Source organism: Mustelus asterias, chromosome 29, assembly GCF_964213995.1.
Source record: "Mustelus asterias chromosome 29, sMusAst1.hap1.1, whole genome shotgun sequence".
Lineage (NCBI taxonomy): Eukaryota > Metazoa > Chordata > Chondrichthyes > Carcharhiniformes > Triakidae > Mustelus > Mustelus asterias.
Window position 1 is genome coordinate 14,680,023 of NC_135829.1, and position 12,750 is coordinate 14,692,772.

General features: G+C 42.4%; 1 protein-coding gene across 2 annotated transcripts in view; it reads left to right on the plus strand.

Annotated features, from left to right (window-relative positions):
• LOC144480541 (neuroplastin-like) overlaps window positions 1-12,750 on the plus strand; it is a 76,596-nt gene that overhangs the window by 19,162 nt on the left and 44,684 nt on the right. Inside the window, exon 2 of one of the 2 annotated variants that reach the window (XM_078200115.1) lies at window positions 10,533-10,880. The exons of the other annotated variant lie outside the window; for it this stretch is intronic. Within the exon in view, the coding sequence (XP_078056241.1) occupies window positions 10,533-10,880 (348 nt within the window). The remainder of the gene's footprint in view (window positions 1-10,532; window positions 10,881-12,750) is intronic. 2 annotated transcript variants of the gene reach the window in all.

The following is a 12,750-nucleotide window of genomic DNA, read 5'->3' on the forward strand; positions in this document are numbered from 1 at the left end:
CTATGACAAAGGGAGAGTCATCAAACCTTGTTTTACTTGCAAAGATGCTAATAACCACCATGTAAAAGTTTAAAGCTGATTTATTAGTGTCAGAAGTAGGCTTACATTAACACTGCAATGAAGTTACTATGAAAATCCCAGTCGCCTCACTCCAGCACCTGTTGAGGTACACTCGGGGAGAATTTAGCAGAGCCTATTCATCTCACCAGCCCATCTTTGGACTGCGGGAGGAAACTGGAGCACCCAGAGGAAACGGGAGACCATGCAGACTCCGCACAGACAGTGACCCAAGCTGGGAATCGAACCTGGGTCCCTGGCGCTGTGAGGCACCAGTGCTAACCACTGTGCCACCGTGTCGTCCATCTCTTAAAGTGGACAGTGGATTTTGACCAGAGGCATATTAACTGCATTTTGGCCTCCAACCGATTCATTAGTAGGCAACATTACATAACCTAAGCCTCTGACCGTGGGAAAGTTTTAATACTATATTTCTAAACTCTCAACTCTGTCCACTATGTACACTCCAACTTTTCTTCTATTTGTGGGACATGGGCATCGCTCGCTGGCTGGCTGGCTAGGATTTATTGCCCATCCCTAGTTGCCCAAGGGCAGTTGAGTCAACCACATTGCTGTGGCTCTGGAGTCACATGTAGGCCAGACTAGGTAAGGATGGCAGATTTCCTTCCCTAAAGGACATTAGTGAACCAGATGGGTTTTTTCGGCAATCGACAATGGTTTCATGGTCATCAGGAGATACTTAATTCCAGATATTTTTTATTGAATTCAATTTGCATCATCTGCCGTGGTGGGATTTGAACCCAGGTGTCCAGAAAATTAGCTGACTTTCTGGATTAATAGTCTAGCGATAATACCACTAGGCCATCGCCTCTTGCAAACATCAAAGCAGGACTCCAGGCTGATCATAGCCTGTATCGAGTATAAACCTCCGTGAAGCCTGTTTTCTCTGGAAGATTCCTGCCAAGCAGACCAAGTCTCTATATAGCAACCTCATCTTGCTGCGTGATCATCAACAGAATTCTACAATTGCAGCTTCAGCTTGCTAAACCTGCCTGAACCGGAGCTTCTCCGTGGAGGAACCCTCACTGGACTCTAGCAAGCATGTAAACTGATGTCCATATATGTGATTCTTTTTCTCTTTAAATTATTCATAGTTGTCAAAACTCCCCTTTCCCATCTTGTTATTGTGGGCTGCATATGGGTATGAAGTTGCGACCATATCCCAGGTTTCAATGTATGAAACTACTTCTGATTTATCACTAAAGAGAGTCGGCTGAGAGTCATTTTAAAAATTGACCTCTCAAACGGAGGGATTGGGGAAACATGCCACGGTCGATTTCAAAAATGAAGGCACCTGTGCTTGGGGACAAATGGCGAGAAAATAAAGTAGTTAGTTTTGCTCCCTCTCCTGTCCGTAACACTATTGCGGCAATTACAGTAGCTTAAGGGTGCAAAATTTGATGCATTACACTCATAAATTTTCTATTAGCATTGCTGCCTCACAGCCTCAGGGACCTGGGTTCGATTCTGGCCTCGCGTCACTGTCTGTCTGTTTGCATGTTCTCCCTGTATCTGCGTGGGTTTCCTCCAGGTGTTCCAGTTTCCTCCCACACTCCAAAGATGTGCAGCTTAGGTTGATTGGCTATGCCAAATTTCCCCTCCGTGTCAGGGGAACTAGCAGTGTAAATAGCTGGGGTTATGGGGATGGGACCTGGGTGGGATTGTTGTTGGTGCAGGCCCGACGGGCCAAATGGCCTCCTCCTGCAGGGGGATTGTAGGGATTCTATGATTTCACATGCTTGTTAATTCTGTTGGTGAGGTTTTGCAAATTTCACATTGTTTAAAAACAGCCCCTGAATTCTCTCCCTAAAAGCATTGTGGATTTACCTATATCACACGGAGCAGTTCAAAAAGGTTGTTCACCACCATCACTTCAAAGGAAATTGGGAATGGGCAACAAGTGCTGACATTGTAAGCGACACCCAGATCCAGTAAAATGCTCCTGACAAGCTGAGGAATGGAACATCCTGTCACGTATGGCAGCTAGTGCCAGCTCTACATACAGACAAATTAGGTATAACACTGGATAGATGTTGTTATTCATCCATGTGTTGTGGGTGTCAGAGATTGAAATGGTACGGTCTTCTGTTGCGCAGAGACTGAGGAAATATGGTAAGGAGAATGATGGGGGAAATGGGACTGTTTAAGAAGAGGAGGAGGAAGACCTTAAAACCAGGTGGAAAGATGCGGTGCCAAGACACTTAACCACAGCAGGATTGGAACGTGATTGACAGGAGCAGATGGAGAGGGATGGTTGACCAGTGTTATGACCCCAAGTAAAATGGGAGAAGCTAAAAGAAGAAATCTAGGCATTGCTGACAAAGCTAGTTTTTATTGGCAATCTCTAATTACACTTGAGACGGTGGTGGTGAGCCACTAGTTGAATTACTACAACCCATGTGTGTAAGAAAGAGAGTTGCAGAATTTTGACCTAGCGAAATATGAATGGCAATATATTTTCAAGTTAGGATGATCTACAAACCTGCTGCCCTTGTTCATCCTGGTGATATTCGTCACTGGTGTCGAAGGTGCTGTCAAATAATCCTTGGTGAGTTACTGCAGTGTATCTTGCGGATCGTACACGCTATAGCCACAATGTGCTGGTGGTGAATGTATAAGACTTTGGAAGACTTTGCTGATCAAGTGGGCTGCTTCTGGAGTTATGTTGGAGCTGCACCCATCCAGGCAAACGGAGAATATTCCATCACACTCCTAACTTGTGCCTTGTAGATAGGCTTTAGGAGTCAGGAGAATTTAATTTGTTTTGGTTAAGTTACCAGTAGTAAACACCCCAGGATATTAATAGCGGAGAATTCAGTGATGGTAATACTGTCAATCTCATGAGGTGATTAGACTCTCTCTAGTTAGAGATGGTCATTGCTTGGCACTTGCAGAGCATGAGTGTTACTTGCCACATAGCAGTCCAAGCCGGAATGTTGTCCCCACAGGCAGCAAGATGTGAATGAATTATTCATTATTCTGAGGGGTTGTGATTAGTACTGAACACTGCAATTATCAGCACTCATCCCCATTTCTGACAGGATGAAGGAAAGGCCTTGATAAGCAACTGAAGATGGTTGATCTGAGGACACTGCCCAGAGGAACTCCTGCAATGATGTGATGGGGCTGCGATGATTAGCCTGCAACATCCACTACCACCTTCCTTGTTTAAGTATAACTCCAGCCAATGAAATTATTTAATTGACTTGAATTTTGTGGGAGTTCTTGATGTCACTCTCATAATCTGAGATTCTGCTCTCGTGTCAATGTTTGGACCAAGACTGTAATGAAGTTGATCCAGATTGAGGTGAATAAATTATTGGTGATAAAATTTCACTTGATAGCATTGTTGATTGCACCTTGCATTAGTTCGAGTGTAGCTTAATGGGTAATTGCCAGGATTGTATTTTCATGCTTTTTGTGGGTAGAGCATACTTGAGCAATTTGCTACCTTGTCGGCCAGATGCCAATGTTGTAGCTGTACAGGAAGAGCTTGGCTAGTCATGGAGCCCAATTTTTCTTCACCGCCACAATGTTGTTGGAGCCCTTACCCTTTGTAGTATCCAGTGTACTCAGCTGTTTTCTTTGATATCACATCAGAGTGAATTGAATTGGCAAATGCAAAATGATTTATGTACACTGCACCAGAAATCTGCTTTAATTCCATCCTTTGGGGATCAGGCCTATGGCATGGGTGTGACTTGTTAATCCCTGACCAGCTGTTCTTCTGGCCCATTCCACTTCTCCCTCCACTACCTTCTTTCTGAAAATGGTGGGTTTTGATTATTGATAGCATTCTATCTTGCATTGATATCCTGCTTTTCAACCATGCATTAACCTGATGAGTGTTGGGAGAATAAGGGGCAATGCCAGACTTTGCTTAATGTACCTGCAGGAGTCACTAGACAGCAATCAGGGTAGGTGACCCTTGCTACATGCTTTTCCCCCTTCTCCATTTCATCCCCCTTGCTTTCTCCTATCAATTGAGATCGTTTCTTACCCTATTGCTGCTTCAGCAATGGTTAAGGGAAGCAAGATTAGACAACTTGATATGGACCAGGCATTTGAATTTGGCATCCCATTGACCTGCGTAGCTATATAGGTGCTTCTGGGTCAGACTTTTTTACATTGAGCTGGATAGGTAGCCAAAGAAAAAGCCTTAAATTGCCTCAAACCTATTTCGCTATTGTGTGCTTTTGAAAACAGTATAATGGGTAAGTGGTTGGTTTTTAATTCACTTTTGAATTCTGATACTCACTGCACTCCATGCTGGTGAAGTGTTAGATGTTAAATTCCTATTGTAAAGCTATGTTTGAAATATGGAAAAATCATTTTTAATCACATTGCATGCACATTGTGCATTTGATGCACATTCAAATTGTCTAAAACAGAGCTATGGTTTGGCACAGTTTAGCAGCCTGAAGGATGTTGTGTGTTTTGTAGACCTGGTTTATTTGATTGTCTTTAAAATGGAGAATATCTTTCCTCTGCACTAATATTTGGAGTTTACAGAAAAATATATTGAGACAAGACCACTGTTTTACTTTATAGTGGTTAAATCTGAAGGCTGCTGTCTGCCCTGGGCTAACTGTTGTGATGTTGTGGTTAATGGGTTAAGTAGGAAACTGAGTTTTTTGTACTTGAAATGGTATATGAACAGGGATATGGGGATATAGGGATATGGTCCAAGTGCAGGTCAGTGGGACTAGGCAAAAAATGGTTCGGCACAGACAAGAAGGGCCAAAAGGCCTGTTTCTGAGCTTTAATTTTCTATGGTTCTATGGTAGAATAGTCAGTATTTTTCTATCTTATTAAAACACTAGCCAAGAAATAGACATTAAAGCAGGATTATAATAGGTAGGAAAAATATGCGAGGAAGACCAGTGTAAAGGGATATACTCAGCTTTGTGTCATATTTCCATCTAGTAAATAAAAGGTCGTTTTCACAGTTAATTCTCTGCTAATAAACCATTGCTTCGCGGCCTGTTCAGCATTATAAAAAGTCAGTTGTCCAAAGCGCGCACAGCCATAGGGAGAATGCACATTTGTTTGGGAGAAGAGTCATGTTTGATTCAGAACATTAACTCTGTTTCTCTTCACAGATGCCAGAATGGCTGAGTTTTGCCAACGCTTTCTGTATTTATTTCTGTTTTAATTGATCTGTGAGATCAGGATCATACAGTGCCTCCAGTTGTTTAAAGAGCCATTGCTAGTACTGTATCCTCTGGATAAGCAGCAGGACATTGTCTCTTGGGCGGACTCCTTATCTTGAAGGAACCTGTTTGTGTTCTTTCTGTCCTTTTAGCTTCAAATGCAAGTGGAACATATTCCTATCCATACTCCTTCCATTGTAAGTAGCTGTGTGACTGAGCTGATGAATGCCAAGCAGCTAAGGAAGTCCAATCCATGTGTTCAACTTTTTTACTCAAACCTGTCATTTGCAATATTGTTATAACAAGAATCCAGTTTCTTACTGCCTAGAGTTGAGATATAAACCTAACCAGATGCAGAGCAAAATCCTCTCTTCTACTCAGCAACATGGTTTAGACCCCTCAGATGAGCAACCCTTGTATTGCACCAAAATGTTGCACCCTCTTTCTCTCTGGTGCTCGCTCTCTCTCTCTTCCTCTCCTCCCCTTCCCTTCCTCCTCCTCCCTCCCCTTCCTCCTCCTCCCTCCCCTTCCTCCTCCTCCCTCCCACCCCTCCCCCCAACCATTTGTGCAACAAATTTACTTTATTGTACTCTATATCAAGTTACCACAAAAGTATCAAACTCTACTACAAAGCTTTAGTGCACTAGGCATCAAACTTTGTTATACACAAAGTATTTAATCTCTGATTTACTTCGTTTTAACAAGTAACTGTTCTCTGACCCACTTTAAGTATGATGTGGAGATGCCGGTGTTGGACTGGGGTAAACACAGTAAGAAGTCTCACAACACCAGGTTAAAGTCCAACAGGTTTATTTGATAGCAAATGCCATTAGCTTTCGGAGCCCTGCTCCTTCGTCCTTCAACAAAGGAGCAGGGCTCCAAAAGCTAATGCCATTTGCTACCAAATAAACCTGTTGGACTTTAACCTGGTGTTGTTAAAACTCCCACTTTAAGTATCCAAGGGGTATCAAAACTTCCCAAATATCCAAACTCATGACTTGGATTTGGGGATACTACCTGAGGCGAGGCAAGCTGATCAGATTCCCTCTTGATGGGCTTTGCTCTGATGTCTCCAAGTCCCAGACGTGGAGTCTTGCTGCTGCTTCTGCAGTAGTTGATCCTGGATTACTGCTGCCAATGTTTCCCTGTTTTTTCTCATACAGATCTTACTGGCAGTGATCATGCTTCCAGTCACATACTCCTAGGACAGGCATGAATTGGTCACTAATACTGAAATGTCATGCCTCTGTCAGATTCTCTCAGGAACACAACACACCGGGACCTATGTTCAATCACTGCCTGTTCAAGGCATGGCAACAGCCACAGTCCAATCAACTCCCGTGCTTGTTCCATAACTGCACATCCTGTTCTTTGCTGCTCCAACAGTCCCTAGCCTGAGACAGATTGTTTTAACCATCAGGCTTTGCTGGTCCCTTATTAATATCCATCAGGCTACACAATAATTGGCCTGGAATGTGTTTGCTGATTCATGCTTCACTGGGGACAATATTGTACTGTACCTCCATACCAACAAGAAACAGGATTTAGACCCGAGACCCTTTCATCCCATTGTTTTGGATTTGAAAGCACTGCAGGGGACTAGTATTAAATCCACCTGTTATAATAGGATTTTAAAAACATTCCCTGGAGTCTTTTTTGTTATTGTAACTTTTTTTGGCTTTTTTCTGTATAAACAGCAGAAATCAACAGGAACAAATTGAATACTGAGTCTACGGTATCATCGGGCTACTTATACCTGAGCCTTGGAATAGTTTTTATTCATTCGTGGGACATGGGCATTGCTGGCTGGCCAGCATTTATTGCCCATCCCAAATTGCCCAGGGGCAGTTGGGTCAACTATTTGCTGTGTGGCTCAAGTCACATGTAGGCCAGACCAGGTAAGGATGGCAGATAGCAAATAGGACATGAAAAGCAAAAGCAGATTAATGATACTTGTTACTTCCCGCCCAATAATTTAGTTAATTGAAATGCCTTCAAATCTATTTCATAGACTCATAGAATCCCTACAGTGCAGAAGAAGGTCATTCAGCCCATCAAACCTGCACCGACAACAATCCCACCCAGGCCCTGTCTCCATAACCCCACATTTTCCCTGTCGCCCTGACAGTAAGGGGCAATTTAGCACGGCCAATCCACCTAATCCGCCCATCTTTTGGAGTGTGGGAGGAAACCGGAGCACTCGGAGGAAACCCTCGCAGACATGGGAAGAACATGCAAACTCCACGCAGTCACCCGGAATTGAGACCTTGACTAAACATTCTCTCCTTTTCAGATTTTTGGCTTTCCAGTTATGTCTAAGAGCAAATCTCTCTCTGCTGCATCGGATATTTAAGCAGAAATTGAAAATACGGTTTTACGCTGGTAGCCTGCCAAGTTTCAGTACCTATAAATTCTGTTTGAATTCACTAGAATCATGTGTCGCCCAGCATGCTCGGTACCACTAGACTTTTATTTCCCCTTTAGGTGGCTGAGGAGTGATATGATCAAATTTTTCAGGGTATCAAGGTGAACTAATAGGAATCCTTGTTTTTTTGCTGGTTGCGGGGGGGGGGGGGGGGGGGGGGTGGTTTAAGGCTAGGGAACATTAGTCAGTTGTTAGAACCAGGCTTTTTAGTTGTTAATTAAGGAAATACTTGTACAAGTAATGGGTGATAGAAGCTTGGAACTCTCTCCAGCAAACTGGTTGTTTCTAGGTCAGTTAATTTTAAATCTGGGTTTGACAGATTTTTTTGTGAAGCAAAAACATGAGAGATGCAGATCAAAGGTGGGTATGTAGATTTACTTTGTAGGTCAGCCATGGTTTGATTGAATAGGGCATGCCCAGGGCTGAATGGCCTACTCTTGTTCCTATGTTCGCTGCTCATATGCAGAATCTAGTACAACCTCTTATGGTAGACAGACCCATTTGAATATATAAGCAATGTTCAAATGTACATTTTGTCATTGGGATTGCAAAATGTCTATTTATATCTTTGCCTTTATACCTGTGCATAGCCCACTCTATTCCGCTCCAATATGCCTCAGTTCCCAGCCTCTAAACATCACTTATAGCACTTCCTATTCCATTTCCCCCACTAGCTATTCTGTAGCCTGAGGAATAGAATAGAATAGAATAGAAACCCTACAGTGCAGAAAGAGGCCGTTTGGCCCATCGAGTCTGCACTGACCACAATCCCACCCAGGCCCTACCCCCATATCCCTACATATTTACCCACTAATCCATCTAACCTACGCATCTCAGGACACTAAGGGGAAATTTTAGCATGGCCAATCAACCTAACCCGCACATCTTTGGACTGTGGGAGGAAACCAGAGCACCCGGAGGAAACCCATGCAGACACGAGGAGAATGTGCAAACTCCACACAGACAGTGACCCAAGCCGGGAATCGAAGCGCTGTGAAGCAGCAGTGCTAACCACTGTGCCACCGTGCTGCCCATTGACGTTATATTGACGTTTACAGCAACTTGTATTCATATAGTGCCTTTAACATGGCAAAACATCCAAAGGTATATCACAGCATTACCAAACCAAATTTGGCACACGGGCATAAGGAACAAAAACTTGATCAAAGAGGTACATTCTAAGGAGCTTCCTAAAGGTGGAGAGAGAGAGAGAGAAGCTTATGAAAGGAATTCCAGACTTCGAGTCAAGGCAACTGAAGGCACAGCCACCAGTGGGGTAATTGGGGGTGCAAAAGTGGCCAGAATTGGAGGAGTGCTGAGATCTCCAAAGGTATGGGGCTAGGAGAGGTTAAAGATGGGAGCGGCAGGGGACTAGGCCATGAAGGAAGTTGTACACAAAGGAAAATTTTAAATTTTTTGAGGTGTTGCTGATGCGGGCTCCAATCTAGTGTTTGCTTCATTTGAACTATTGGGCCCACAGCATTTTATATTTTTTAAATCCTGCGTAAAAGCCAGCTATTCACTCTAGTTCTTAAATGCTATCTTCCGCATGTTGTAAAAATGACCATGAACCTGACTTATTGTGCGTGGATGCAGCATTTTGGTAATGTATGTATCTGGAAGGTCAGAGTCCTACCCTGAAGCCAAATCCTGATCTTAACTTTGTGAAAAAAGCTTTTATTTTGATAGCATATTAATTAATCTCAGTCAATTAATGAGCATCGTGTTTTTTAATGTACAGTAAGTAACAAAGCAAGCAGAGTTTAGAAACTCACTGCACTGCACCACTTATTAGCCAGAGTCTGCACTTTGTTACTCAACTGTTTACATCTAGGATTGCCATTCTAAATGTTTGCGTTAGGGGATTTAAAGCTTTCATAAAAATGTAATCAAAACTTGCGAACAGGCAGAGTGCCCGTACATAAGATATTGGTAAAGCTCTTTGCAATCTGTAATTTTTAATGTTTTAAGCTTTTTTTGGTTTCTCTATTTCTGTGTAATTAGTTGTGGCTGTGCTTTGCACATTCCAGTGGGGTGAATGTTGCAAGCGCTACAGTATGTGTAGGAACTTGTTCAGTAAGGTTAACAATTGTACAGTATAGTGAATTGGTTCCTTGAGAAGTTTCCATTGCCTCCTGTTTTAAATTCTTTGATGCTTAATAAGGAGAGGGGGTACTTTTAGTTAGCTTTTCCCTGTGCAATAAAATGAATCAAGTGGTTTATTTGTGTGTGTTCTTGATGTTGAGGTATAATGGAGTTGGGTATATTTCGTGGAGTTAAAAAGAACATTACTGGGGAAGTTGCTGAATTTTTCTGCTCGGGATGCATTTCCAGTGCAATGAAGGTACTTCAACATCCTCAAAAGCCACCGGTTGTGTATAGTGATCAGTAAAGAGCCACATCAAGCCATGCCATCAGTTAACTACAAATCCAAAATATCTTCATGTGGCCGGTTATAAAGAGCACAACAATTTATTTTTCTTTATATTCTTAACCTGTGCGCACATCACAGATTTCTAAAACACTAGACTATTCCTATTCATTTCTGTGTAGTAATGTTCTGACCTATTCACTAAATAGCCACCTTTTTTTCTAATGAATCTCTGCAAATTATTCTTTCACCAAGGAAGCCTTGATTATATAACTAATTAATAATTCCATACTCCACATTTCTTATGTACCTTTTTCCATTTCAGTACCTAACATTGTGTCTTGTTCTCGTTAAATTATATGTACTGTTACTTTCTGTTGTTGTATTCTAAGCTAACTTACAAATAAACAATTTCTGTTATAACCTGTCTAGAGTTAAGAATATTCTCAGAGTTTAGGGCTTCTTTGACTGCTCTATCACTACATTTCTACTGCCCTCCCTCCAGCTGGGTTTGTCAAGTCACCCTTGTCAGAAACTAAACTGACAGGCGACACCTTTGAGCTGTACTGTGATGTGGTAGGGAACCCCACACCAGAGATCCAGTGGTGGTATGCTGAGGTCAACAGGGGCGACTCGTTCATACAACTGTGGGATGGTGCTCGGAAGCGGCGGGTTTCAATAAACACAGCTTACGGCAGCAATGGAGTGAGTGTGCTGCGTGTCACTAGGTTGGGCCTGGAAGATACGGGGACTTACGAGTGCAGGGCCAGCAACGACCCCAGGCGGAACGACCTGCGACAAAATCCAGCCATTACCTGGATACGAGCCCAGGCCACTGTTGTCATCCTACCAAGTGAGTACTACTTATAGTGGTACCATAGTAGTTCCTGCTGGTCAGCAAGACCTTGCTCCTTTCCTGTTGTCTTTTTATTTAGATTACCCCGCCACCCTTCTCCATTTATGATGTTGTAGAACCGCACTCCCCTTCAGTAGTCTAGAAATGCCTCGAAAATTGCACTTTGTCTTTCCTAACCTCATCATGGTGCCTCTAGTTTGTGCAACTGAACTCTGTTAGAAAAATCCCAGTATTGAAGTCACTTTACTCTGCCTACATTAACCATTGTAATGTGTCTGACCCGTCAATTCCTTACCTGCTAAGTAACCATTCCCCTTCCCCTTTGCCCATGAGCAGTCGCTTGAGAAGTTTTGCTTTTGTTGGTCTTTTTGTGTTTGAGATTCAAACCTAATCAGATTTGGTTTTCCTTTGTAGCAGCCATGGCCAGCCACTAGTGCTGATAAATATCTTATGTGGGTGTATGTGTGAGAGGTTTATTCTTGCGTATTGTATGCTGGATGTGGGACAGACAGCATAGCGAACTGCAAAGGGAGGTGCTCAGAATACTAATGGGCTTCTGAGGCTGCAGGGTAGAAAAAAAAATCCAGTGACACAGTTCTAAAAATGATGGCTGAGGACTCGCACTAATAGACCTAGAATACTCACTATCCAAGTAATAGAATATTAAATGTTTCACTGTGCATCTAGTTTAATACCCTAGCAGATACTGTCAATGGAAGTGGCTTAATGGAGTGTTTAAATTTTATCTGCTCTTTTTTCCCCTACCACTTGAGAACAGAATGCACACAACACTAGTCAGAAATGTTTGAGGTTGGGCTAGTTTTGAAGTAATTTTTGAATGCCTGACTGATCTAACCAACAAACATCTCGTGCTTTCAGAACCAAAATTTGTACTCAAAAGTTGTGTTGTACCTTACTGAAAGAAGTGCCTTCCATGCATTGTAGCAAACCAAATCTCTTGCTGATGTGCTAATAATCATTTTATATGTTAAAAGTTTACAATCTGCCATATGCTCTGTCTCTCCAGTTAAGCAACTGCTTTGAGATTGCTCTGGAGTAAAGTTTGTTAGGGAAGAAAAGTAAAATTGTGTTTTTGTTGGTGTGGCAGACAGGTTTCAAACTGCATGGATCTAGAACTATTGGCCTACTTTCTAGCATGCATATCCCTTTCTTTCAAACGCTTACGTATTTTTAAAAAAGAACCATGAACTCAAACTTTTTAAGATATACAGGGGAATTCATCCCGGATACTGGGTGGAAGGAGTGGTTTCTGAAGTAGAACCACCAGATCTAACTACTGATTTAATAATGATCCCTTTTAACTAGTGACCACAGTAGCTCATCATTATACTATCTTCATGTTGGTAGTAACCAAGCATAAAGTAGGGACCACTCATTGATTGTGGAACTTAAATGCTATTCATATTTCATTGTCTGTTGTGCACATTATTGAGCTGGGGTTCAGCATTCAAGAGTCTAAATCATTCCATGCAAGTGATAGGTGTTGCATCGAAGATGCCCTTTTTTCCAGAATTTTATTTATTGACTTGGTGGGCTGAATGGCCTCTGACTGCAGTGTAGGGATTCTATGATGAGACAAAATTAAGGCTGCAGCCAGACTGCTATATTGGTGTCAATGTACAGCACTTTGGAATGAACATGAACGCAAAAGTTCAAGATAAACCCAAGTGATTGATACTGTCAAGTGTCGAAGTGCCACTAAAGTTTTCATGTGGCTTATGTACACTTCAAGTGCAGTTATAACGACAGCCTGAGTTTAAAAGTTCACCTCCTGGCATAAAGGAGTGCCTGCTGGAGGCAAAATGGGCAAACCCACTTGAGAAATCTGTTGATGCTGTAATGCTGC